At 35.6% G+C, this 26,493-nt stretch overlaps 1 protein-coding gene and 1 non-coding gene across 2 annotated transcripts in view; one reads left to right on the top strand and one right to left on the bottom strand.

Annotated features, from left to right (window-relative positions):
- The window catches only part of SUSD4 (sushi domain containing 4), a 213,952-nt gene that overhangs the window by 57,283 nt on the left and 130,176 nt on the right, over nt 1-26,493 (bottom strand). The window contains 2 exon segments of the mRNA XM_074262646.1: nt 6,963-7,151; nt 22,995-23,174. Coding sequence (XP_074118747.1) covers nt 6,963-7,151; nt 22,995-23,174 — 369 coding nt within the window.
- On the top strand, nt 23,699-23,805 carry LOC141541978 (U6 spliceosomal RNA). The gene has a single exon (XR_012481989.1). It is a non-coding gene; the product is annotated as a U6 spliceosomal RNA (small nuclear RNA).

Below are 26,493 nucleotides of genomic sequence, written 5' to 3'. Positions count from 1 at the left end.
AATTTCTCAATCTTGAGGATATCCTTGCCTTTACTCCAGTGTCATTTCTTAGGAGTTACAGTCAGTTAGCCAGCATCCTTAATCAAGCTCTGTAATACCTCTCATATCTATCCCCTCCTCACTTTTAATTCCTATTTACATTGTTGATCAGTCATTTTTCCATTGTGTCCAACTCTTTGTGATCCCATTTGGGAGTTTTCTCACCAAAGATATTGGAGTGGTTGGCCACTTCATTCTCCAGCTCATTTTATATATGAGGAAACTGAGGCAGACAGGATTAAGTAACTTGCCTAGGATCACACAATTAGTAAGTGTCTGAGAGCAGATTTGGACTCAGGAAGATGAGTTTTCTATACTTCATAGCTTGGCACTCATGTGTCCATTGTGCCACTTAATTGCCTCAATTCCCATTATTGCTATGTTAATTCACATTCTTACTACTATCAGCTTATTTTGTTGTAAGCCTTTCAAATGCTTTTCTTGTTTATATTTCTTTTCTGTCAATTCATGATTATTTCAGTTAGAATAATCTTTCTTTTGAACAGTTCACATTTAAAACATTTTATAGCTTGACACAGGCTTATCTCATTTGATCTTCACAACAAATTTATGAGGTAGTTTTATCCTTAGAATATTTTCTCCATTTTACAGATAAGCAAAGTGAAACTTAGAGAAGGTCACTGACTAGATATTAAGTCAGTCTTCTATTAGAGTTAAGATTTCTTTGCCTGACATTTTAAATCCCTCATAATCTGAATTCCTTCTCTATTTTGTATCAGTTAACCCTCTTCAGGAAATGTTAACGATGTCTTTAGACTTTTTACCTCTTGTTTCTTCTTCTCTCCTTTAATCCCCTTCTTTCTACTCCCATTCTTATTCATTCTCTTCTCTTCCTTTCCTTTCCTCCCCTCTTCTGCTTCCTTCTTTGCTGTTAACAACATTTAGACAGGTTGAGTTGGAGTTGCTATCATGATATGAGATGTCTTCTCATCTTTAATTTTCCTTTTATTTAATAATGATTTTGATTTTGAACTCTGCTTTAAATAGTTGCTCTAACTATACACAATTAAACTGATCTGAAAATGAATATAACATTAGTAATGAATCATTTCCTTTTTTAATTTTTCAGGAACTGGGGTTAAGTGATGTCCAAGGTCATATAAGTTTGAAGTTTCTGAGACCAAGTTTGAATTTAGGTTCTCCTGACTCCAGTCACAGTGCTATCTAGGCCCCCTTCCGTTAAGATGTAGTAAATTTTATTTTTCTCGGTGCTGTTATGTGCTGGTCATGTTTGGTGACTTTGGTGACTTCTGACTTTCTTCTTAAGATAATTCATGGCAAGACAAATGCAAATCCTTCATTAATCCAGAAAAAAAAATAAGCTTTACAAAAATGTTTCTGGACAACAGTTCACATTTAAAAAAAAAAAAAACTTTTTTAGGGGGGAGGTGAGCCTGAACATTCAATGTGAGTCAGTAGTATGAAATAAGTTACAAAAGCTATTGTAATTTGAGCTCCTTTAACACTAGAAATGCTGTATTAGTCCTGCTTCTGTCCTCGGTCCTATCCACCCTAGAGATGAAGTATTCAGTTTAGGAAGGATACTGACATTCTTCTTGGGTACATCCAAAGGAAGCTAATCTGAACAGTGAGGGGACTTGAAAACAGCTGAAAAAATCTGTGAATTTTTAATCTGGATAGACTTTAATTCTAGTTAGCTTTAATTCTAGTATTTGAGATAGTACCATGTGGAAAAGAAATTAGCTTGATTTACCATATGCTTTCTCCACTCCTACTCATGGACTACTGAACAGAGCTAAAGAAGTTCCACAATTGTACTAACAGGGGACTTTACAAATAGGGGTTATTAAACTTCAACTGAGCCTTCACTATACAAAGGAAGCTAGGTGGTGCATGGACTAAGTGCCATAATCAGGAGAACCTAAGTCTGAATCCTGCCTTAGACACTATCTGTGTGACTGTAGACAATTCACTTACTTCTCTTAGCCTCAATTTTCTCATATGTAAGATGGGAATAATAATAGCACGTATTTCATAGGGCTGTTGTATAAATCAAATAACAGTATACAAAATGTTTTGGAAATCAATATATTAATTATTAATAATTATATTAATATATATTTTAATTATGTAAGTAATATGTTAAAATTAGTAATATAATTAAAATCTCATACAAATAATATTATATTAAAATATTAATATAATTGAAATATTTTGTGAATAATATATATTATTAAATATTATGTGAATATTAACTCTTATTATTTTATTTCTCCCTGGTTGGTTTTTTAATCTCACTCTCTACAGGAGCTATTTCAAACTTTCTGTTCCTCTGTACTCACACACTTTCCCTTCTCCCCCTACCTTATAAAGTCAAGTATCTTATCCGTTTCTTACTTTTCTGAGAAAAAGAAGGCCATTAGCCATGGCTCCTTCTTCTCCCTTTCTCTTCATCTCAAAACCTTTTGACATAACCTCTTATCCTTTTCTCCTTTCCCTCATTCCCTAACAAAGAAAGAAGGCCAACCCTTCTACATGTACTCTTGATATTATCCATTTCTCTGTTCTCCAGCAATTTCTTCCAACGAGTCCTCCATAATAGGCCCCTTTCTTCCTGTCCAGCCTTTTTACATATCTTATTCTCTGTTAGGTCTTACTAAGTACTAATTGGTCAAATAATCATATATTGAGATTTATAAATGTCCATAAGTCCATTGTCCATTAGTCTCATCTTGTGTTAGGAAATCCAATGATTCCTGCTGATTTTTAAAGTTCTTTAACAGTCTTTTTATTAGCCGTGTTCTTTCCGTGTCAAATGTTTCTTAGATTTTCTCCTTTGTTTTGAGGTCTTTCTCTTTTTCTGTCTCTCTCTGATGGACAAGGCGAATACGACTCGTTGGCACTCATCTGATTCCTTCTCCATCTGAAGAAATACAAGCAAACCCTCTCCCCCAGGCAGTTAACCTATCTGGTCCTTTCCATTCACCATTTTCTGGGTCTCTCCACATCACCTGGCGATTATCTAAGAACAGTGGAGCTGCTTGCACTAGACACTGCCCTTCTGGTGGGTTATAAAACCTGTCTGCCAGAGCCAGTGCATCTTTGTCAAAAATTAGAAAATTAATGGTATAGAGAACTAAATTTAGAAGTTCTCTAGGGCTACCTGTGGCTCCCCCTTTCTTTTTTTATTCTGAACATATCTTTTTACATAATTGTTTATATGTTATTTCATCACATTAGACTGTGAGCTTCTTGAGAGCAGGCAGAAATGGTTTCCTTCCTTCGTTCGTTCCTTCCTTCCTTCCTTCCTTCCTTCCTTCCTTCCTTCCTTCCTACTTTTTCTATTATTTAGCACAACACCTGACAAATAAGAGGTGCTTAATATATGCATATTGATTTGAGATTGCATCCTAAATTATCCCCTCCTTTGTCTCAAATACTCTCCCTATTTACTGGTTCCTTTCCTATTTCCTTCAAATATGTCAACATCTCCTATAACTTTAAAAAAAACTTTCTCCAAAACTCCTCCTCCTAAGCTATTATCCTTTATCTCTTTTCAGCAAAACTCTTGGGAAAAGCTATCTATGCTTGCTGCTTCCTACTCAGTACTTTGTAATCTGTTTTTTGATCCCATCAATCAGATGAAATTCCTTTCTTCAGTCACCGATGATCCATTCATTGATGAGTCTGATAGTCTTTTCTAAGTCCTCATTTTTTTTATATCTATCTGCTGCACTGGATCTTGCTGAGCATCTTTTCCTTCTGGATACTCTCTCTTCTCCAGGTATTCTTCATCAGAATTCTCTCCTAGTTCTCCTAATCTTCTATTTCTCATTCTCCTTTGCTAGTTTCCAATCTTTGTCATGAACCTTATCTATGGTTGTTCTTCCCTATCCAGGATCTTCTTCTCACTGTACACTCTCTTGTAATGACCTTATTATCTCTCACCTGTTTACCTTTACCTATCTGTTTATCTCTAAATTCATACTTCACAGAAATATATATCAGCTCCAGTCTCTTCCCTGAGCCACATTACCAAACTGGATGTTTCCGACTAGATGTTGGGATTTCATTATCTCTTCTTCATAACTCTCTTCCAAACTTCCATGTTTCTGCCAAAATCTTTACCATTCTTACATTTGCTTAGGTTCATAATCTCGACTTCTCACTTGCACTTTTTCTATATGTCCAATCAGTAATCAAATCTTTTCATTTCTGCTTACATATTTCCCTTAATGTGACTCCATCTCTTTACTTAGTCATCAAATCAGATCAGACTCTTCTACTCTTTTACTTGGACTACCGCAATGTTCAACTGATTGACTTCCCTGTCTCAAAAGTCTTGTACTGCTCTAGTTCATCGTCCATGATGCAACTAAAATGATTTTCCTTAAGTACATTATGTAACTCTTCTGCTCAGCAAACACCATATCTCTATTGTCTCTAGAAGAAAATATGAATTCCTCTTTTGTTTTTTCAGAGACTTACAAAACTGTTTTCAGCCTCAATATACATTAAGCTCCTTCCCAAACTCTATAATTCATCCTGGATTATAACTGTTCTCTCTATTCCTCTACCAGGCATTTCATCCCCCTATCTGAAATGCACTTCCTACTCCCTTTGATTTCATAACATCCTTTTCTCCCTATAAGATGAAGGTTATATCTAACTGCTAGAGCCTTCCCTGCCTTTCTTGTATTTAATGACCTTGTGTTTATTGTGTTAATACTTATTTTAGATATTTATTTATATTTACATATTTATTCTAAGTATACTTAAATATATATATACATTGCTGCCTAATTTTCGTGAGAATCGGGATTACTTTATTCTTTGTAGTTTCATCTCTAGCATGCAGTGCATTGCTTTGGAACAAAGACTTACTGATCAACCAATCAGCAAGTATTTATTAAGTGTTTGCTATGTGCCAAGCATATATTAAGGCAGCTTAGATGCTTTGGTGGATATAGTACTGGGCCTGGAGTCAGGAAGATCTGAGTTCAAATCTGGATTTAGACACTTATTAGCTGTATAACTGGCCAAGTCATTCATCTTCTGCTTGCCTTAATCCACTGGGGAAGGCAATGACTAATCATTACAGTATCTTAGCCAAGAAAATCCCATAAAGGATCATAAAGAGTTGGATGAAACAACTGAATATATTGGACACTGTGCTAAGCACTTTGGCCACAGATACTAAGAATAAAACAATCCCTACTTGCAAGGAGTTTACATTGATTGATTGATTAGTTCCAAAGAATAGAATGAAGTTACAGCACAATTATCCTTTTCACATTACAACTTTTTCTAACATGGTTTTGATATATAGTAGATCAACATAAAAAATTAAATGGGAATTTTGGGGAGTTTAGCAAAAGCTGCAAATGACATGGGAAGACCAGCAGATGACACAAAGTTTAAAAATGCAGAAATGCATTAAATATATATACATACACATATTTATAATATTGTACAATATTAACACATTTGACCTTTTAATACCAGAAATATACCTAAATTTTATGGTAAGATACTATAAACAACTTATAAAGGAAAAAAATTAGAATTCTTTGGTAAAAAGGGAGAGCTAAAAAATTTTACACTGATTTTCCAGATCTCAGGGACACTCCTTAGCCCTGCAACATGGAAGGGATAATATGAAGTCATAAGGTTTCAGTTTAATATAAAGAAAAACTTCCTAACAACTAGTACTATCCAAAAAATATAATGAGCACCTCCTAATGACATAATGAATTCTCCACAAAGACTGGAAGTATTTAAGAAGAAGCCAGGTGGCTATTTATTGAGGTCTTGGTGGAAGTCATTCCTATTTAGGTACAGATTGGGACAAATGACTTCTGAGTACCTCCCAACTTTGTGAATCTGTGAATTCATTGTATTGCTGATGGGTCACCATTCTCTTATTTTCTTTTGAGTTTGGTGTTCTAAGGTAAAGTGTAAATTCTGCTGGAAGCTCCTTGAAGAAAGAGACCATATCTCCTAGCTCTTTTGTTTTAGTTGTCTCTCCTTTTTTACCCATAGCATCTTGTTTAAGGAACAGTAATTCACTGTGAGCTAAAAATGATAAGAAACAAAAGTATATTAGATTTTCCTCTCTTTATACCATAGCATTTATAGCTGTAAAAACCCATAATAATCATCCGGTTCAATTCTCTTGTTTTACAGATGAAGTGAGAGCAAAAACCAACCCAATGGGAATCTTTGTTTATGGTAGTTGTCCCTGAAAAGCAATGAGAGAACGGATATACATGCTCTCTATCAAGAAATTTCTTATAAGTTCTGTTCCTATGGGCCCTCCCTTTTGTCCAACAATTTCCATCCCTTCTCCTTCTTTGTCTTATACTGTTGGTCAGTCATCTCAAGTATTTACTGTCTTCTAAAACAATTGCAAGTCTGTGCACATATATGCATATATAACCAAAAGAAATAAAGCTTTTGCTTTCAGGCTATCTCCTTCACACTTGCAGGAAAACATTTACAACCCAGCTATAAAGTACATGAAAATACAGTGGAAGCATCGACATAACAATGAAAAAAAAAAGGATGAGATATATGATGCTATAATACAGTCTGTTTTCATTTGTTGTAGAAAAATTAATTTTATAAGACAATTCATTTAACATAGACACTTTTCAGCTTAGCCTTTGATGCTTGAAACTTTCACTCTTTATTCCTCTCTCCCACTCCCCGGTTTAAAACAGAAAAATGGGGGAAATGAATTTTATTCCTTGGTCAACTGTCAACAAGATCTCATGAAAGATATTATAAATAACTTGATGGATTCAAGACTAGAGCAGAGCATGATGCATTCCTGTTGCAAATGTATTACCAGGACTTTCCTCTGAGCTTTTCTCCAACTCATTCAAATGTACATGTTTAATAGACCTCAATAAAACACTGAAGATAATAAGATATGTTACCTTCTAAAGCAAGGCACCTGGGTGGACTATATGACCAGATAAGGTTATATAAGCACTCGAGATACTCTGACCCCTCTAGTTTGAATCCTGGGAAGCAGTGGTAGGCAATCACTGCTCCTACGGGGAAGTTGGATTGGTACTCAGACATGTTGACGTAACCATTAGCAGAAGCCAGAGGTCTCAGGCAACCTGCAAATTAAAATAAAAGAAGTAGGAGTCTTTTATTAGGAAGAATTTTCTTCAGTTGTCTGGCTAGAATATAAAACACCAGATTTTTATTACTACAACATTGTTACTTAGGAAAAAGAACAAGTACTTAATTAAAAATTTGGTTTCCTTGTCCAGGTATCACAGCTCTTCCTTTCTTTTTAAATGAGAACATTTGGCTATTTCTTTTCAAACGGTATCTAATTTTTAGAAAGTCAGATGTATAAATAAACAAAAGTAGGTAAGTAGGGAATGATCCTGTGACTCTAGGATTGCATATTTCAATTCTCTAACCCAGAAGAAGAAGAGACATCCAAACTATTGATTTTTGTAATTGATAGCAAAAGAAGAATGTCACCGAAAGTCAATTCAGGTATAGCTCTCTCATATTTCATTTAACAGATAAGTTCCTGAAAAGTTAATAGGAGACTGAATTCTTATATTGAATCATATTTTCAATGATGTTGGATAATTCAGGTTAGCTAGGTGGTACATTGAGTATTATGCTAGATCCAGAGTCAAGAATACCTAAATTCAAACCCAGCTTCAGACACTTACTAAATGTGTGAAGCTGGTAAAGTTACTTAACTCTTTTTGCCTCAGTTTACTCATCTGTAAAATGAGTTAGAGAAGGAAATGGCAAACCACTTCAGTATCTTTGCCAAAAAAACCTCAAATGGAATCACAAAAATTCAGACATGACAGAAATAACTAACAACAAAAGCAACAGGATGGTCTACTTTCTAAAATGAATGTTGTAACGGATTATTCTATAAACAGAAGAATCTTTCTTTAGTGTATCAGTTTAGAAATGAGACTCAGATATTTCACTATTGCCCTCTGTAATGTTTTCCCCCAAAGCTATAACTACACACCTGTGGGAGATCACACTAGATATTAGTGAATTCTAATTTGTGTGGACACTGTTCTTGGCTATTGAGAACCATACTTTTCCTGGAGGGAACAGTTTGATGTTGGGATGGGAACCCTAAAGAGAAACAATTTCATGAAAGATAAATAATATGTAACGAACCTACAATCCAGGTTGCTGCCAGTTACTGAGTGTGGTAGTCTAAAAGTCGGAGCAATAGGATTATGAATGCTTTGGGTGGAGATCAGAGAAATTAAGAGAAATAGTAACACTTGGGAAGCATAACTCTGGCTGCATTTTGGAGAGATTCTCTAGTCTAGACTCTCAGAGATTTGTGATCTGTCCCCTGAAACATGACCAGGGCACATTCTGATTCAACCATCTGCTTGTTTCTTGTCTGGCCATTGGGTATAGAAAATGGAAAACCATCTGCTCGGTGCAGCCCCTAGCTCAGTATTAGATTTTAATAAATATTAACTAGTCTCCAAATAAAGTCCAATTGTGGCAAAAGGTCAACTGCAAAAATCATCCTTCAATATTTCATCTACATATCCCTGGAAATGTTGCCTATGCAATTTAAAGCTAAGGTGTATGTGTATTTAATTCAATTCAACAGGCATTTATTAAGCAAGATGCTGCAAATGCTAAGGATACAAAGATAAAATGAAATATCCCCAGCCCTCAGAGACTGCCAGGGAGATATAACATGCATACAGATTTTTTTTTACTAAAGCATTTATTAAATGCCTATTCTGTGCCAGGTACTGTGCTTAACATTTTACAAATTATTATTTCATTTGATCTTCCCAATAAACAAACTTGTGAGGTAGGTGCTATTATGATCCCCAATTTACCAGTGAGGAAATCAGAAAACAGAGGTTAACGGACTTGCCCAGGATCATGCATTTGAGTCTTCATTTGAACTGAGTTCTTCTTGACTAAGCCCAGAACTCATTATGCTACTTAGCTGCTAAAATACAAAGAAAGTAATTTGGGGAACTAGGAAAGGCACTAGTCCCCGGGGAGATCAGGAAAGATGACAGATGAAATAAAATTCTGGATAAGGTAGTTTGGAATACTATAAATATGATGGATAGAGAGCAGGCACTGGAATAGAAAAAAAAACCTAGATTCAAGTCCTTTCTCTGACACTCTTAGAGGCAATTAGACTCAGAACCCCAGGCAATTCTCTAAGACTGTTTTCAGAATAGCTGAGATCTGCATTGGCAGAGGGAGTTCCCTATGCCAATGAAAGAATGGGTCCAAACCAAATACAGACATGGAGGCATATACAAATGTACATATACATATGTATATGTATATATATATAGCTACATTTAATACACGTATATAGGTAACCCAGCAGTTGGTTGTTAAAAAGGCAAAATTTTGCTTCAATCCATGCTTCTTTCCTTCCTTCTTTCCTTCCTTCCTTTCTTCCTTCTTTCTTTTTTCCTTACCTTCTTCCTTCTTTCCCTCCTTTCTTTCTTCCCTCCTTCTTTCCCTCCTTTCTCTCCTTCCTTCTTTCCCTTCTTTCCTTCATTCCTTCCTTCCCCTCTCTTTCTCTCTCTCTCATTCTCTCTTTCTTTTTTACTACTTGGGGGAATGCAGCTAGGTTAGAAAGCTATAGACAAAGTCATAACTATACAATCATCTTATGTATAGCTTGCTGAGACCCGAGTTTAAAAAATCCCAACATCTGACAGAGAATTAGATCTCTAACCTCCTTAAGTTCTGTGTATTTCCTGATAGCCTGTCATCCTTCATTCTCCTTTGCCTGAAACAGAATTAAGATACAAACATGTCCATTCAGGGTATATTCATTGGCTGGATTGGAATGCTCCCCTTCCTCATCTCTACCTCCTGAATTGCCTGGCTTTCTTCAAGTTCCAGCTAAAATCCTACCTTATATAGGAAGTCTTTTCTTAACTTTAGTGCCTTCTCTCTTTTGATTATCTACAATTTATCTTAAATATAGCTTGTAAGTACTCACTCAGTCCCATGTGCCTCAGTTTCCTCATTTATAAAATGAGCTAGAGAAAAAAATGACAGTCTAAGATCTTTGCTAAACAAACAACTAAATGAGGTCACAGAGAGTTATATGTGACAGAACCAAGTAAAAGCCACAAAAGTTGCTTACATACTGTCTCCTCAATTAGATTGTGAGCTTCTGAAAACAAGGACTGTCTTTAACTTTTGTGTTCCCAATACTTAGCACAGTAACTGGCAATATAGTAGGTGTTTTATGAATGTTTATTGACTGACTGCTTGACAACAGTACACAGCAATCACCACTGATCATAAACTCTGTGTAAAGGCATGTGATTTCAATGAAAACAGTTAAATCAGAAGATATTAACAAATGCCAAGACCAGAAAATACATAGTAATAAAGTGACCTCTGTTTGAAGTTGGAAATAAATAAGAGGAAAGGGAAATCTGGACGATGATGTGGATTTCAGGAATTTCTCAGGGAAAAACAATTCAGCTCTGCTCCTCTGAAGGGTTCCTTCCACAGGAAGGACAAAGAGTTGAAACTTAGTTTCATCAACACTATCAGTCCACCATCAAATCACTCAATGCTGCTGGGTTGTCACTCTCTCTATGTTGGTTGCATTTCCACTTTTCCCTCTACCAATCACTCAGAGACAATTATATATGAAGGGCTCATTAATGCTAAGCAGTGGAGATTCAGAGAAATACAAAAGTAACCATTGTCCTCAAGGAGATAAAATTCAAATAGAGGAGACAATGTGAGAATAACTAGAAACATATAAGGTGTATGCAGAGTAGATGAAAGGCAATCTCAGAGGGGTAGGTACTGGCAGATGGGAAAACCAGGTAGGACCTCTTACAAAATGCAATATTTGATCATAAGAAAATCAGGAAAACTGAGAATCAGAGTGAAAAGGGATGTTATCCTCAGAACCATTTAATGCAAAGCAGAGATAGGAAATGGAGTTTTTGTTGTGTGTGAGGAACATCACACAGACTAGTACAGCAGGATCTCAAAGTGCATGGGGGCAGTAAAATGTAAGGAGACTGGAAAGGTAAAAATAGTTTAGGTTATGATAGGCTTTAAGTGACAAGCAGAAGATTTTATATTTAATCCTAGAGGTAATAGGGAGCCACTTGGAGTTCCTTTAGTAGAGAAGTGATAATGGTGAGACATTTTAGAAAAAAATTTTTGACAGCTAGGTAGAGAGTGGATTGAAGTGGGAAGAAATAAAGCAGGAAGGCTCATTAGAAGATTATTTCAGGAAAGAACATATATATATACACACACATATATATGTATATATATGCATACACACAACTAGGAATAGGAATATATTTCACTCAACAGAGAAATGAAAAGGAAAAGGGAGAAAAGAATAAGGGAATTAGAGGGAAAGGGAATTAAGGCAATAATTAATCCAAAACAAAGTCTAACTAAGGATATGCAAAAATATCTGCATCTCTTTTTGAGGTCATAAAAAATGAGAGAATACCCTTCAAATGGGGAAAGGATGAGTAAATTTTGGTGTCCAAATATGATTGAATACTATTATGCTATAAGAAATTATGAAGGGGATTCTTTAAAAAAAACACCTGATTCCAAAATATATAGAGAACTGACTCTAATTTATAAGAAATCAAGCCATTCTCCAATTGATAAATGGTCAAAGGATATGAACAGATAATTCTCAGATGAAGAAATTGAAACTATTTCTAGCCATATGAAAAGATGCTCCAAGTCATTATTAATCAGAGAAATGCAAATTAAGACAACTCTGCAATATACACACCTGTCAGATTGGCTAGAATGACAGGGAAAGATAATGTGGAATGTTGGAGGGGATGAGGGAAAACAGGGACACTGATGTTGGTGGAGTTGTGAAAGAATCCAGCCATTCTGGAGAATGATTTGGAGCTATGCTCAAAAAGTTATCAAACTGTGCATACCCTTTGATCCAGTAGTGTTACTACTGGGCTTGTATACCAAAGAGATCTTAAAGGAGGGAAAAGAATCCACATGTGCAATAATGTTTGTGGCAGCCCTCTTTGTAGTGGCCAGAAACTGGAAACTGAGTGGATGCCCATCAACTGGAGAATGGTTAAATAAATTGTGGTATATGAATATTATGGAATATTATTTTCTGTAAGAAATGGCCAACAGGATGATTTCAGAGAGGCCTGGAGAGACTTACATGAACTGATGCTGAGTGAAATGAGCAGGACCAGGAGATCATTATATACTTCAACAACAATACTATATGATGATCAATTCTGATGGTCGTGGCCCTCTCCAACAACGAGATGAACCAAATCAGTTCCAATATAGCAGTAATGAACTGAACCAGCTACACCCAGCGAAAGAACTCTGGGAGATGACTATGAACCACTACATAGAATTTCCAATCCCTCTATTTTTGTCCACCTGCATTTTTTATTTCTTTCACAGGCTAATTGTACATTATTTCAAAGTCCAATTCTTTTTGTACAGCAAAATAACTGTGTGGAATGAATACATATATAGTATTTAACTTATACTTTAACATATGTAACATGTATTGATCAACCTGCCATCTGGGGAAGGGATGGGGGGAAAGAAGGGAAAAAATTGGAACAAAAGGCTTGGCAATTGTCAATGCTGTAAAATTACCCATGCAAATATCTGGTAAATAAAAAACTATATAAAAAACCTGGGAAGACTTATTTGAACTGATGAAGAGTAAAGTGAAAAGAACCAGGAGAAAAATGTATACAATGACAACAATATTTTAAAGACAAAAATATTAGAAAGATTTAAGAACTGTAATCAGTATAATGACCAACAACAATTCAGAAGACTAATGGTGATTTCATTAGTCTACCTACCTTCTAATAGAGTGGGAAAAGACTCAGAATGAAGAATTACATGAAAAGTGTGTGTATGCATATGTATGTATATTTGTACAATACATGTATACAGCTTTTATGTGTGTACATACATATATACATACACCATATATAAATATATACACCCATACACATAAATTTGAATATATACAATGTGAAAATTTGTTTTGCTTGACTATATATGTTTGCAACTGGGATTTTGTGCTTTCATTTTTCAGGTATCAGAAGGAGCTTAGGATGGGAGGAAAAGGAGGCAGATTTTTGCTGAATGATTTTTTTTTCTTTTTAAAAGGAAGAGATGATAAGGTTTTACCTAGAGTGGTGGCTGGCTGAATGTAGCAAAGAGGACAGGACAGATACTGTGAATGTAGAAATGACAAGATTTGTCAGTGGATTAAATTGGAGAACATATGAGTTGACTCAAAGTTAAGAGTCAAAGATGACTGAGTTTGTGGATCTCTGTGACTCAGAGGATGGTGGTGACCATAAGAGTAATAAAAATATTGGAAAGAGGGGAAGATTTGAAGAAAAAATAATGAGTTATTTCAGAGATGTTGAATTTGATGAAACATCCAGTTTGAGATGTCTAAAAGCCTGCAATATAGGACTGTGGCTTTGGAGAGAAAGTAGGGCTAGGTATATTTCTGGGAATCATTTGAATAGAGATGTTAACTGAACCCATAGGAACCAGGGATTTTAGGTTGTAGTTGGGAAGGAGAGATTTTGGGAAGATCATCATGGTGAAAACTTAGGGTCAAGGCCACTAGGAAAAGAGTTTCATGCTGTATCGTCTATAAAATTTCATCTGTTAAACAGAAGCATTTGGAGGACCTCACTATTCACAGGGAATTCCTCTTTGACTTGTTTTGCACCGATTACCTCTGTCATGGTAGTGGCAGTAACTTAAGCACTCCTCAAATATCTATCCTCCCGCCTCAACCATCCACACATGCAGATGTGCTTTGACAATGGAACCACTATAAGACTCCTTCCCCAGTGGTCTGACCCTGAATCTCACCATGTAGATCTCTCCTTCCCAAATACACAACCAAAAAGCTAATGGCCAAGCTGCTGCAACTGATGGATCAGAGAGACTTTCCATTGGCCTTCCACATAGTCTCTTCTATGTTTGGTATTCTTCAATTAAAATTTGAGCTCTTTAAGAACATGTAACATCAAGTTTTTCTATTTATATTCTCAATCTTAATACAACTCTTGGCACATAGTAATTGCTTTTCCATGCTACTACATTCACCACTGAGGGTCACCCAATAGGGTCATTTCAATTGTTATTTGTCAAGGAATCTTGATTTTGATTTATAGAATGGAGACATCTTATTGTAAGTAACATAAATTGTAAAACTGCTTTGTTTTATTGAATCAAATTGCCTTTTCTTAACCAATAAACAATAAATACAGAAGAATCTTCTGTGTTCCTTACATCTTTTTATTAATTGTGAAATGGTAAAGATGTGGTCTATTGTTCAATATTGCTTGTGAATGCCTGCTTGTTCCCTATGATTAGCATTATCAAAGATGCCATAAAATCCTCGCTTGATGCCTCTCATAAAGATTTTGTATAGATAGGAGAGTAGGGATACAGGTTAATAGTTACTGATGCTCTTTTGTTCACATTTTTCAATATTAATTTTGATCTAAAATTTTTACATGCCTTTAATATCTTCCTCTACTTTAGATACCTTGCATGTTGTTCCTTAAACAGTCACAATTATGTTGATCCAGCATGGATCACTTTCACATACATTTGACTCTATCAGTCTGTTCTTCCTACCTTTGTTCTCTTAAAAGCTATATCTACCTCCTCTATAAGCACATCTGGAATTTTGATGTTAGGGTTCAAGTGGAGTGGTCCAGTCAGGCAATATCCATTTATTAAGTGCCTATTATATGTCAGGCACTGTACTATGTTCTGGTTCTACTATCTTTATAATACTTTTTAAAAAGATTTTCCATTTTCATCCTTGAATGTCCTTGAGATGACTTTGCTCAGATATTTTGACTAGCTTTCTTAAAACTGGTTTTACCCTCCACTAATTCTCTCTGCTTTATGAAATAGTATGAGTCATAATACTACTTCATAAGATTTTACAAACAAATTTATAATATCTCTTGACATTACCCTTGCCATCATCTTTCTCTGACAAGTAGGTTACTTGTTTGTTTTGCTTCCTTACCTTTATCTCATAATTTTCTAGTCTTCAGTGTTGGGGTTAAATTCTTCCTTATGGAAGAGGCCATTCCTCACTGCTCATATCTACCCCTGACTTCCAGAGAGGGAGGCAATCAGGACTAAGTGACTTGCCCAGGGTTATATAGCTACTAAATATCTGGGGCTAGATTTGAACTCAGGTCCTCCTGATTTCAGGGCTGGTGCTCTATCCACTGTGCCACCCACCTGCCCCTCCATATACCACTAATATGTCTTATTTGTACCTGGTTATTTCCAATTCGAATATGAGCTCCTTGAAAAATTATTTAAAAGCTATTTTTGCCTTTCTTTGTATTCTTGGTGCTAATCAAAATACCTGGCACATAGAAAATACTTAATAAATGCTTGTCGACCAATCTGTCTGTTTCTTATCTTTTATTTTAAATTATTTATTTAAATAGTTCAGGGTTAAGATATTTCAATTGTACACTACATATTTTTTCTCATTATTCTTGTTTTGATATTCTGAATGGCACACACTCATCTGACTCAGAGATAACTCCCACATCAATAAGAAGTCTTTCCCTGTATGTTAAAATAAAAATCAATATTACTCTTCAGAGTGTTATTTAGTGCTTAGTCTCCATGTCTAGCACCAAGCAAATTTTTTAAAGAAAATATCTATGGTATATGGGTGTGAGATTTCTGTGTAGTCTATAAGTGTTTAGTCTGTTCCTTTCCTTCTTCACAAAATCATGTTTTTCCATATACTTCTCCCCATCCTCACTAGTTTTCCATTTTTTGGTTGAAGTCACCAAGCATCTGAGCATCTGTTATTACTGTTTTTAACTTGGGACATCTTATTGATGTCTACATAAAATCACTTCACCAGTAACTGATGTTGCAGCAAAAAATGCAATTATGTTAATGGTGACTTTTTTGGTAAACATTTATCATTAGTATTGCTCATGATAACCAAACTGTCCATGAAATAATATTTCTTATAACTATTGGGTGCTTGATAACAAACAACTTTTATCTTTGTCTCCCCAAGAAGTACTATACTTCCATTTTACAATAATTTCCCTCTCTCTTCAGGTTTCATTTATAGCAAGGATATCAAGAGTGTTATGATTTAGCTTCTCTAGCAATATATCCACTTGTTGGTCATTGGGCAAGGATTTCACATTTAAAATACCAAGTCAAATGAAAACTTATTGTTATAGAAAGACAATGGTCCCTTTCTCACTTCCCTGTCATTGTCATTATAGAAGTACGAATGGTTTATGTAAGACTGAGGGCTATTTTATCTTTATTCTTCCTTCATAGGTTACCATGGGCAAAAAAATAAAAATAAAAAAAAAGCATCACCAGATGGCCACATCCTAGCAACATGCTCTTTTATAGTTAGCTACGTTGATCCTCAGAAAACAGACTCAGTCTGTTGTTGGGGTCATATCACATGCCTTTCTAGTATGATAGAACCTGACCAAGCTCTGATAGGATGACCTTCTAGTATCAGGAACAACTCCAGGGCAGAGTGAAGCATCAGTGTAGAACTCTGTGGAGGAATAGGGATATATGTACACATATGAACACACAAATATTTAATGTTATTGTTGTTCAGTGATTTGGATGTGAATAACTCTTTGTGACTCTGTGGTCCACATCATGCTAATAGTGTCCATGGGGTTTTCTTGACAAAAATACTCGAGTGGTTTGCCATTTCCTTCTCAGTAAATTAAGGCAAACAGATATTAAATAACTTTCCAAAAATCACAAAACTAGTAATTAGTTGAAGTTGCATTTGAACTCAGGTTTTGCTGATTTCAGGTTTAGTGCACTATCCAGTGAGTCACTTTACTGCCTCCATGGATATTATATATAATGCTATATAATCATAATATATTAACATAGTTAATGTTTTTCTATTAAATAGCCTATTATGTGATCATTTAATGTATACATATTTATTTATGCATATAAATCTACAAAAACATAATACATGTGTACATACATATACACATATACACATAATGGTATGTGCTTACAGAGATTTACTTATATATTTTAGTATAAGTGACCTTGACTTCCTGAAAGCTATGTTAGCTGAGGGCAGACTTGCATTTTCTATAAAGATGGAAAGGCTTTGGGCACTAACCAATAATAAAACTGTACATTTATTTCCTGAGGACCAGCCTAAATTGCTCATCACCAGATTGGTGACATGGTGATAAATTTTTCTGCCAGAGCAACTGTTAAAAATCATCTACTTTGCTGCAGAGGGGTTGCAATCTGTGTCTGTGGAGGGAGTGATGAAATCTGATAAAAGCATGGATCCCTGAAGTACAGAAGCATACATTTTTCTATGTGCATATACATATGCATATTATGTATATGCACATATAAAATGTTGCTCTCTGAATAGCTCTAAAATTATATATGATAAATTATTATTAATATATGAAACCTGATACATAAAAACTGCCATGCTGGGGCTCTGTTTTCCCCCACAAGTAGTATCATGTGATTATTTTAAATTTTGAGAATTGATTCAATTGTGACATAAGTGCAGGCATCAGGGGAACCAACAAATCCCAGGACTGCCTTTAGGTGCAGACTGGGTAGGTATCATATGCACCTGGAAGGGAGTTTACAACAGATGGCTCAGTAAACAACCTTTTTTTTTTCTTTTTAAGCCAAACTATATGTTGACTATGGATTTGTGTCAGGGGAGCTCAAGATAATCAACTCCTCTCCAAAGCCAGTGCTCAGATTTTAAGGAATAGCCTTATTGAGAAGAATCAGAATCAAAGCCATTGTCTAAACGGCCCCTAAGGTACTGAATAACATGGCTGGGCCATCAACTGGCAATATTCATGGGAAAAGTGAGAAGAGAAAGTCAGAATGGATATAATTAGTGCTCTGAGCAAACCCCCATCAAAGATTACAAAATTAACACGTGAGATGGAATACCTTAGAGCAATGAGTATCCTGTGGGTGTCCTGGGAGGGATCAGCAGGCAGTAAATTATGCCATTAACAATGTATAATTGCCCCACCCCTCACCCTTCTCTCCCCAAGACAGTCCATTTGCATTTTGGAATCACTGTATAAATCACACATTTAGAGCTCTGCTTCCCTACAAATGAACATTAACACATTCAGTAGCAGAAGAAACCTGAGTCTATCTCTGTGTCACACACACACACACACACACACACACTCACACAGCTTTGTGGGGTAAATGGCTATGAGAGATAATATTTTCATTTTTGGAAATCTCTGCCTTTATCTACCAAGAAAGCTAGGGTATGTTCTTTCTTGAAAATAACCATCCCTAATATAAATGAAAACAGTCTTCAACTCAAAATGACTTCTATTTGAACTTTCAGGTAATAAAGAAAGAGCACTTCAGCACCCAGCCTCCTCCTTCTAGAGTCATAAATCAGAGTTTCTTGATAAAATATTGCCCCAAGGATCAATCATGTTTCCCTTTTGGGCTGGGGAAAGTAAAGGACTCACATTTTTCTTTTTATTTCATATTTATTTATTTTATTTCCTCATCGGGGTACCATTGGGGGCCCTTCCTGAAGTGCAGAGACAATAATTTCATATAGATGTGAGGGGAAATAATAGGGGAAGTAGCCTCCACTTCCCAACTCATTTATTCACCCACTGAAATCTGGCTTCTGAACTCACCACTCAATTGTGGCTGCTGTCAGTCAGTCAACACTTATTTATTACATGCTTATTATGAGGTAGCCACTATAATAAACTTTGGGAATGGAAAAAGAATGCTTTCCAAAATGACTGAGGATCTCTAAATCCAATGTACTTTTATGTGTCCTTATTCTTCTAGACTTCTTGCAGTGCTAACTACCCCTCCTAAAGGAAACCTCTCCCTAGGTTTATCTGACATTCTTCTCTCCTAGTCTAGCCTCTCCTCATTCACCTTGCTGGATCAGCATCAATATCCTGCCCTGTACCCTTGGGTATAATAACTCTAAGCTCTGCCTTACCTTTAGCCATTCTCTTGTCTCTCTGTCTTTCTCTTTCTCTCCTCTCTTCCCTTTCCCTCTGGCTTAATGGGCAGCTAGGAGTGGACAGAGAGCTGGCCATAGAGTTAGAAAAACAGGTTCGAATCCTGCTTCAGAGACTAACTAGCAGTGTGACCTTGGCCAAGTCCTTTAGCCTCCCTCAGCCGGTTTCTCCACTAGTAAAAATAGGGATGATAGTAATTGTACCTACTTCCCAGGACTGTTCTGAGGTTCAAATGAGATAAATTTTCAGTACTTTGCAAACTTTAAAATCCTATATAAATGCTAGCTATTACTATTACTAATACTTCTATTGGTACAACTACTACTACAACAACCCACTACTGATACTAACTACTACATTTACTAGTGCTACTACTATGATTACTATTCAAGTACCACCATCTCTTTCTTCTTCTTCTTGTTCTTCTTGTTCTTGTTCTTGTTCTTCTTCTTGTTCTTCTTCTTGTTCTTCTTCTTGTTCTTCTTCTTGTTCTTCTTCTTCTTCTTCTTCTTCTTCTTCTTCTTCTTCTTCTTCTTCTTCTTTTCCTCCTCCTCCTTCTCTTCCTTCTTCTTCTTCTTCTTCTTCTTCTTCTTCTTCTTCTTCTTCTTCTTCTTCTTCTTCTTCTTCTTCTTCTTCTTCTTCTTCTTCTTCTTCTTCTTCTTCTTCTTCTTCTTCTTCTTCTTCTTCTTTTCCTCCTCCTCCTTCTCTTCCTTTTTCTTCTTCTTCTTCATCTTCTTCTTTTCCTCTTCCTTTTCTTCTTCTTCTTCTTCTCTTCTTCTTCTTCTTCTTCTTCTTCTTCTTCTTCTTCTTCTTCTTCTTCTTCTTCTTCCTCCTCCTCCTCCTCCTCCTCTTCCTTCTTCTTCTTCTTCCTCTTCTTCCTCTTTCTCCTCCTTCTCTTCCTCTTCCTCCTCCTCCTTCTCTCGCACTCTCTCTGTTTTTGTTTCTGTCTCTGTCTTCTACTATTGCTATTCCTACTACTCTTGCTAATACTACTGTTACTACTACTACTACAACTCCTACTCTACCTCAGTCCTAACTACTACTACTACTGTTGCTGCTGCTGCTACTACTACTATTATTACTAATATTGATCTAATCAACTCTCATGGATTTAGTTATTATTTTGATATATGTGATATTTATACTACATATTCAGTCTAACCTCTTCAACTGTATCTTGGACATCTTCAACTAAATATTTTGTAAATATTTCAAATTGAATGTGTAGTAAACAATATAATCTGCTAAACTCACTCTGGCTTTATATTTCTGTTGAGGGTATCACCATTTTTTAAGCCCCGAGGTCTTTAAATTGCTATAGGTTATTTTCTCTCTTTTACTCTCCATAAATCTTGTTGATTCTACCTCCAAATTATTTCTAGCATTCATCCTCATTTTTCCTTTAGCCTGGTAACCACCCTAGTGGTTATTTTTCTCCTGGCCTATTTCAGCAGCATATAAATTGGAATCCCTATTTCCAGTCTTTTTCCTCTTCAAAAAATGTCTATAGTCATCAAAATTGTTTTCCCTAAAGTATAATCTGACTGTGCCATTCCCCTGCTCAAGAATCTTCAATGGCTCCCTATTGTCTCTAGCAAAAAAATTACATTCTTCACAATCTGGTTCCAGATAATCTTTCCATACTCATTTCCTATTATTCCCCATAACACAATTCAATGATTTGACCAAACTGGTCTTCTTCCTGTTCTCTCTACCTCCTATAGCACAGGATAGTCTAAAGGCTTAACATACATTTCCTCTACTCTTCCAGTGCCTAATTTCCTTTGAGTCTCTGCTAAGGTCAAAAGAGCTTTTTTTGATATGTCATTTTGCTTCTTCTTTCCTCAAATCATCATGTATATATTTAACAGTTTGCATTATGTTTTATTCCAGGGATTACTCTACTTTTTCTGTTTCTATCCCCAGGACCTAGCATATAACAGAGACTTAGCAAATGCCCATTGAATTGTATTAGATTTTGTTTATTCTGTTTTTACAGTACTTGAATAAGTATTTTTTTACCCTAGTCTGCAGCAGATTCATTCAGTTTCATTCAAAGGGCTTCTTGGATCTCAGACTTAAATAAGTAGGAAAGGGTGATGAAGAAAAAAAAAAAAGTGTTTCTTGCTGCATAAAATCTTGTTCTGAGAACAAAGAGGTCTTAATCTCTAAGGCTGACAACACAGGACCTCTTCAAAAAGTAAAATGTGTTTGAAAGTTAAAATTTTCTCCCTAGAGTTTATATATGAGTTCTCCATAAAATCATTTTCCCACTCCAAGCGCATGCTCTCCAACAAGCTCAGATTTCTGTTAAAAAAAAATAGTGGTAGGTAGAGATTCCTAAAGAAGTGCACTTAGGTATTTGTTTATTTATTCATTCATTTACATATCTATTTATTAATTTATCATTCATTTATTTGTCCATTCATACTTTTATGTATGTATATAAAATTAAAAGAGACTAAAATGGGGAGGGCAAAATCTAGGAAATAAGTAGAAAAGATGGATGCAAGAAACAGCAAAGTCTAGAAGTCTGGTCATTTTTCATGCCTTTACTACAATAACACCCAGAGGATAGCAACAAATCAGTGGTTTATAAAGTTAATTTGAGTACTAGCCCAACTTAAAATCTGATGTTTATTTTGTGGACAATTCCTGTTTGTGTAAAATAAAGAATTATTCCTAGGCAGATAGATGGTTCAATGGATAGAACAATAGTCCTGTCAGGAGGACCTGACAGCCTCAAATACAACACTATCTGTGTGGCTCTGGCCAAGTCACTTAACCCCAATTTCCTTGCAAAAAAATAAAGGACAATCATTTAAAATACACATATACGTATCTATATACAAATGTGTGCATATCCATATCTATATCCATATATGTAAGCTGCCAGAGAAAAAGAAATTGGTATTTTGTAGATCAGACATTCTTCTGCCATTCTAATTTGGTGCAATTTCTTCATTGAATCATGGCTCTTAAGATCTCACTCAAAGAAATGATATGCTCTTAACTCTGGATAGTGCAAGGTAATATGGGACCCTGCTAATTGTGATTTCCAAGCATAAAGTCAGTATTTGTCTCAACTTTAACGTGCCAGTGCTTTTGGTGCAAATAAGACCTTTCTCTTGCTCTCATCATGAATTATGCATTGGATTCTTAGTCCTTTGGCCCAAGTCACATTTGAAAAAATAAGATCAGAATTAATGTGAACTCAAAGGCTTGTTTTCATGAATAGGGCCCGTGTATGTTAGCATTCGCAAATTTAAGGACTAGGAGAGGATAAATATTCACTATGTGGTTTGTATGTAATTTGGATTTGATTATTTTCCAGCCCTTCATGCATTATAAAAGGGGATAACATTATTAGGAAAATAATAGCCTCTGTAAAATTGGTTTTGAATATATTCTCACACAACTGTAATAAGTATAAATGCCCTAGTACTTTTCTAGAACTCTCATATTTTCATTAAATATACAATAGTTCATCATTACATTCACAGCCCAGTTACAAGCTTCCTAATTTTTAAATGATGTTCAATTTCTTAGAGTGAATGAGGCACCTAACTGACTAAAAAGGAAGTTGTTTCGCTTACAAATTTTCAAGCACGGATTAAGTATTTTTTCAAATATTTTAAGATATAAAATGCTGCGATGCAGAATTAGAATGCAGAAAGCAGATAGTCAGTGTTGGGAATTGGATAGAAGAGGTTTTCATCGTCATATTCAATGTACAACCAAACCTCTCTGGAGTTAAAGACTTCATTTTTACCATCTCTATCTTGCATTGTTGTAAAAATTTGGAAATAGCAGTAAGGTTGAACTAGGAGCAATAAAAAGGAATCATTTTGTATACTAAACCTTGACAAATGGGTAGATTATCCCACGATCCATCGCTGCGACATGTCGACACCATGTTGTACAAGTCAGGGTATCTGATTTTGAATCCTTCATGACAGCTGATTATCAACTTGTCCCCATGTTTGTATGTCTTATTACCAATGTCAGCATCTTCAATGTAGGGAAGGCGGCAATCTGGGCCTTTAAAAAACAAAAACAAGGGGAAAAAACAGCAGAAAATTCAAAAGCAGCATGGATACGTGGCTTTGCAGGGCAAAAGCAATTCTGACAATGAACAGCAGACTCTGTTTACCAGGACTCACAATTTAGAGTCACACCGAGGGATGATACAGGAGAGATGATACAATGAATATACCAAAAGGACTGGGCTTTCTGCCTGGAACACTTCACAAAGAACAAGTAGGTTTTTAAAAGCTTTGGGGAAAAGATGGAGAAAGGCAGAAATTAAGGGCAACCTATTTAATGTCTCTTTTTTTCCTTTATAAATTTACTCTTTATGCTATGCACATCACAAAATATAGTTTGATTAATTAACACACATCGCCACTTCACTACCACCCCCAATCCACACTGTCTGCAATGTGGTGCATGAGACTGATAAGGACATATGCTCCTAGGCTTTGCAGAACAGCAGGTGGATGAGGTCTGTGGTACAGCTTGCCATTAGCATCTCATTCCAGTCCAGTCTCAGAAAGAAAGGTGGATTGCTCTCTTCAGCAACACATAGACTAAAATGGGAACAATACAGAGAAGATTAGCAGGGCTTTAGCACAAAGATGACGCATAAATTCATGAAGCATTCCATATTTTTAGACGGGTTGCAGGAAAACAGGTACATCCATTCATTTTTGGCGGAGCTGTGAATTGGTCCAGCTATTCTGAAAAGCAGTTTGTAACTGTGCCTCTTTCTCCCACCCCCAATTCCTAAAACCATGAAAACCCTCTGACCTAGTAATATTGTTATTAGGAATATACCTCCAAAGAAATCAAGAAGTACAAAGCTTACCGCTTTTCCAGATATACAAAATACTATTATAAATACTGAATGTGTACTAAAATATTGCCAAATATGTAAAAAAACTATTAATAATAGTTTTTTGTGGTAACAAAAAAACTGAAAATGAAGGGAATACTTATCAACTGAGGAACAGCTTAACAAACATATCTGCTTCTTTATTAATTTAGTTATGTAAAATAAAATGATAAAGACCTGTAAGATAAGGGAAAAAAAGATGAATGAAACAGAGTTTTAAAGGCCTGGTCATTGGTCATTTTCTGTGAGTTCGCTCCAATATTACTGCCTGGAGGATGGCAACAAATCAGTGGTTTATGAAGTTCATTTAAATAATAACACAATCTGAAATCCAGCTGTTTAATTTTGTGGGATGTGTGTGTGTGTGTGTGTGTGTGTGTGTGTGTGTGTGTGTGTAATTAGATTTTGAGTTCTTCCTGTGCAGGGACTGCTTTTTGCTTTCCTTTTATTCCCAACGTTTAACAAAGTGCCTGCTACTTAGCAGGTGTTTAATAAATATTTATTGAATGACTGACTGATTAAAATACTATTGTACTATATGAAATAATACAAAGGGAGAGTTTCAGAAAAACCTGAGAATACTTGTATGAACTAATGAAAGTGAAGTGAATAGAACCAGAAAAGCCATTTATAATATAACAAAGAATATTATAAAAGCAAATAACTTTAAAAGACTTAAGAATTATGGTCAATGCAATGACCACTCATAGCACCAATGATAAAACATGTGACCCATCTCCTAAAAGAGAAATATATGCTTTATATACATATATGAATGTATGATGCAGCTTGAGACATATTCTTTTGGATATGGCAATGCAAAAATTTGTCTCGCTTGACTACGTAAGGATTTTGTTTATTTTTTCCAAGGTGGGTGTAATGGGTAGCAGTGAAAAGAAATTTTCTGGTGTGCCCCATGCCAATGATAAGAGAAGACTTATCAAGAAGGAAGCAGTGGTAAGAGCAAGCCCAGGGATTAGAGATTGTTTAAGCATGAAGGAGGTCTTTGGGGGCAAATTGAGGGGCAGCAGCCATTCCACATCTGTTTTTTTATAAGCTGAGTGTTTGTTAGCTGAACAATGTCTGGATCCTGTGAGTAGATGGTAGTAAATTTGAGAGAAATTCCTTCCCATAATTCCTCCCCACCAGCACAAAATAGCACTTTGTACATAGCAGGTGCTCAGTAAATACGGTTGTTGAAAATGATCTTTTGAATCGGTGCCATGGTCTACCTAGAGCAAACCACCTCAACCTTAGCCTGAGCACCAACCTTTTTTTAATTAGGTCTCAGTGCTTTTACTATAGAATAGCATTTCTATATTGAGATTCTACTGCCAGCTCTTCCCATTGTCTGTGAAACTGAATCTCTAGAGATGTTCTAGGCTAGAAAGCTTTATTCTGATTTCAACTTCACTTCCAAGTGAGATTTCATTCTATGGTAAGAGGTTCCCAAATGGCCCATGTTCAACCAAAATGCTCATCTACTAGGAGAGGCTGAATTCCCTAATATGTTGTTCTGAAGTAAGCCAGATGGGTTGACTACATAATGTACAGCTTAAATTCACCCAAGAAGTGACATCCTTCAACATTGCTCCAGGATTTCCTATGCTGTACTTTACCCTTGTCAAGCTTGTCTGTAGGAAATAGGAACTATCTTTTCTTCCATCACCAATATAAGTAATACATGGTTGACAAAAAGAATTGGGCACAAGAAAACTTTCCAGGCATTCATCTGTAAAAGAATGGTAGTAAATCCATTCATTCTTCTAAAGCCTCATTTTCTAAGGAAACCTTTCCTAACCCCTTTTAATTCTAGAGCCTTTCCTATGTTAGTTCCTATTTATCCTGATGTATCCTGCTTTGCAAAAATTTGTTTGCATGTTGCTTCCATTATTATAAGTTCCTGACTTTTGTCTCTTTTTATATCTCTAGCACTTAGGATAGTGCCTGGCACATAATAAGTTCTTAACAAATATTTATTGATTGATTGGAAATAATCATTCATATGTATAAAATAGCAATGAACCCACTCCTGATTAGTTAGTATACTCAGGAGAGAAATTGGACAGTATCACAAATGGCCAACCATGGTTAATTTGTGGCAGACTGGATTGGTCAATGAATTTTTACTAAGCCATTCTGAACACTGGCTATCTCGTAATGTCCAGATCTTGTTATAATAACTCTACTAATAACAGATGACAATAATATAATGTTTTGAATTTTGCAAATCTTATTTGCATCATTCTATTTGAGCTTTACAACAATCCTGAGAAGTAGTTAGTACAAGTATCATCAGCTCTGTCTTTTAAGGCTCAGAGAAATTTCCAGGTGACAAGTCCATTGTCACATAAATAGTAAGTGATAAAACGATTAGAACAGTTTTTTTTTTTCTGAATCCAAGTTCATTCCTTTGCAATTTTCATAGAATTCTCAACACAGTATTTTGAGTTCTGTAATTTCAGA

This window comes from Sminthopsis crassicaudata, chromosome 4 (genome assembly GCF_048593235.1).
Source record: "Sminthopsis crassicaudata isolate SCR6 chromosome 4, ASM4859323v1, whole genome shotgun sequence".
Taxonomy (NCBI): Eukaryota; Metazoa; Chordata; class Mammalia; order Dasyuromorphia; family Dasyuridae; genus Sminthopsis; species Sminthopsis crassicaudata.
This window is presented reverse-complemented; position numbering and strand designations above follow the sequence as displayed.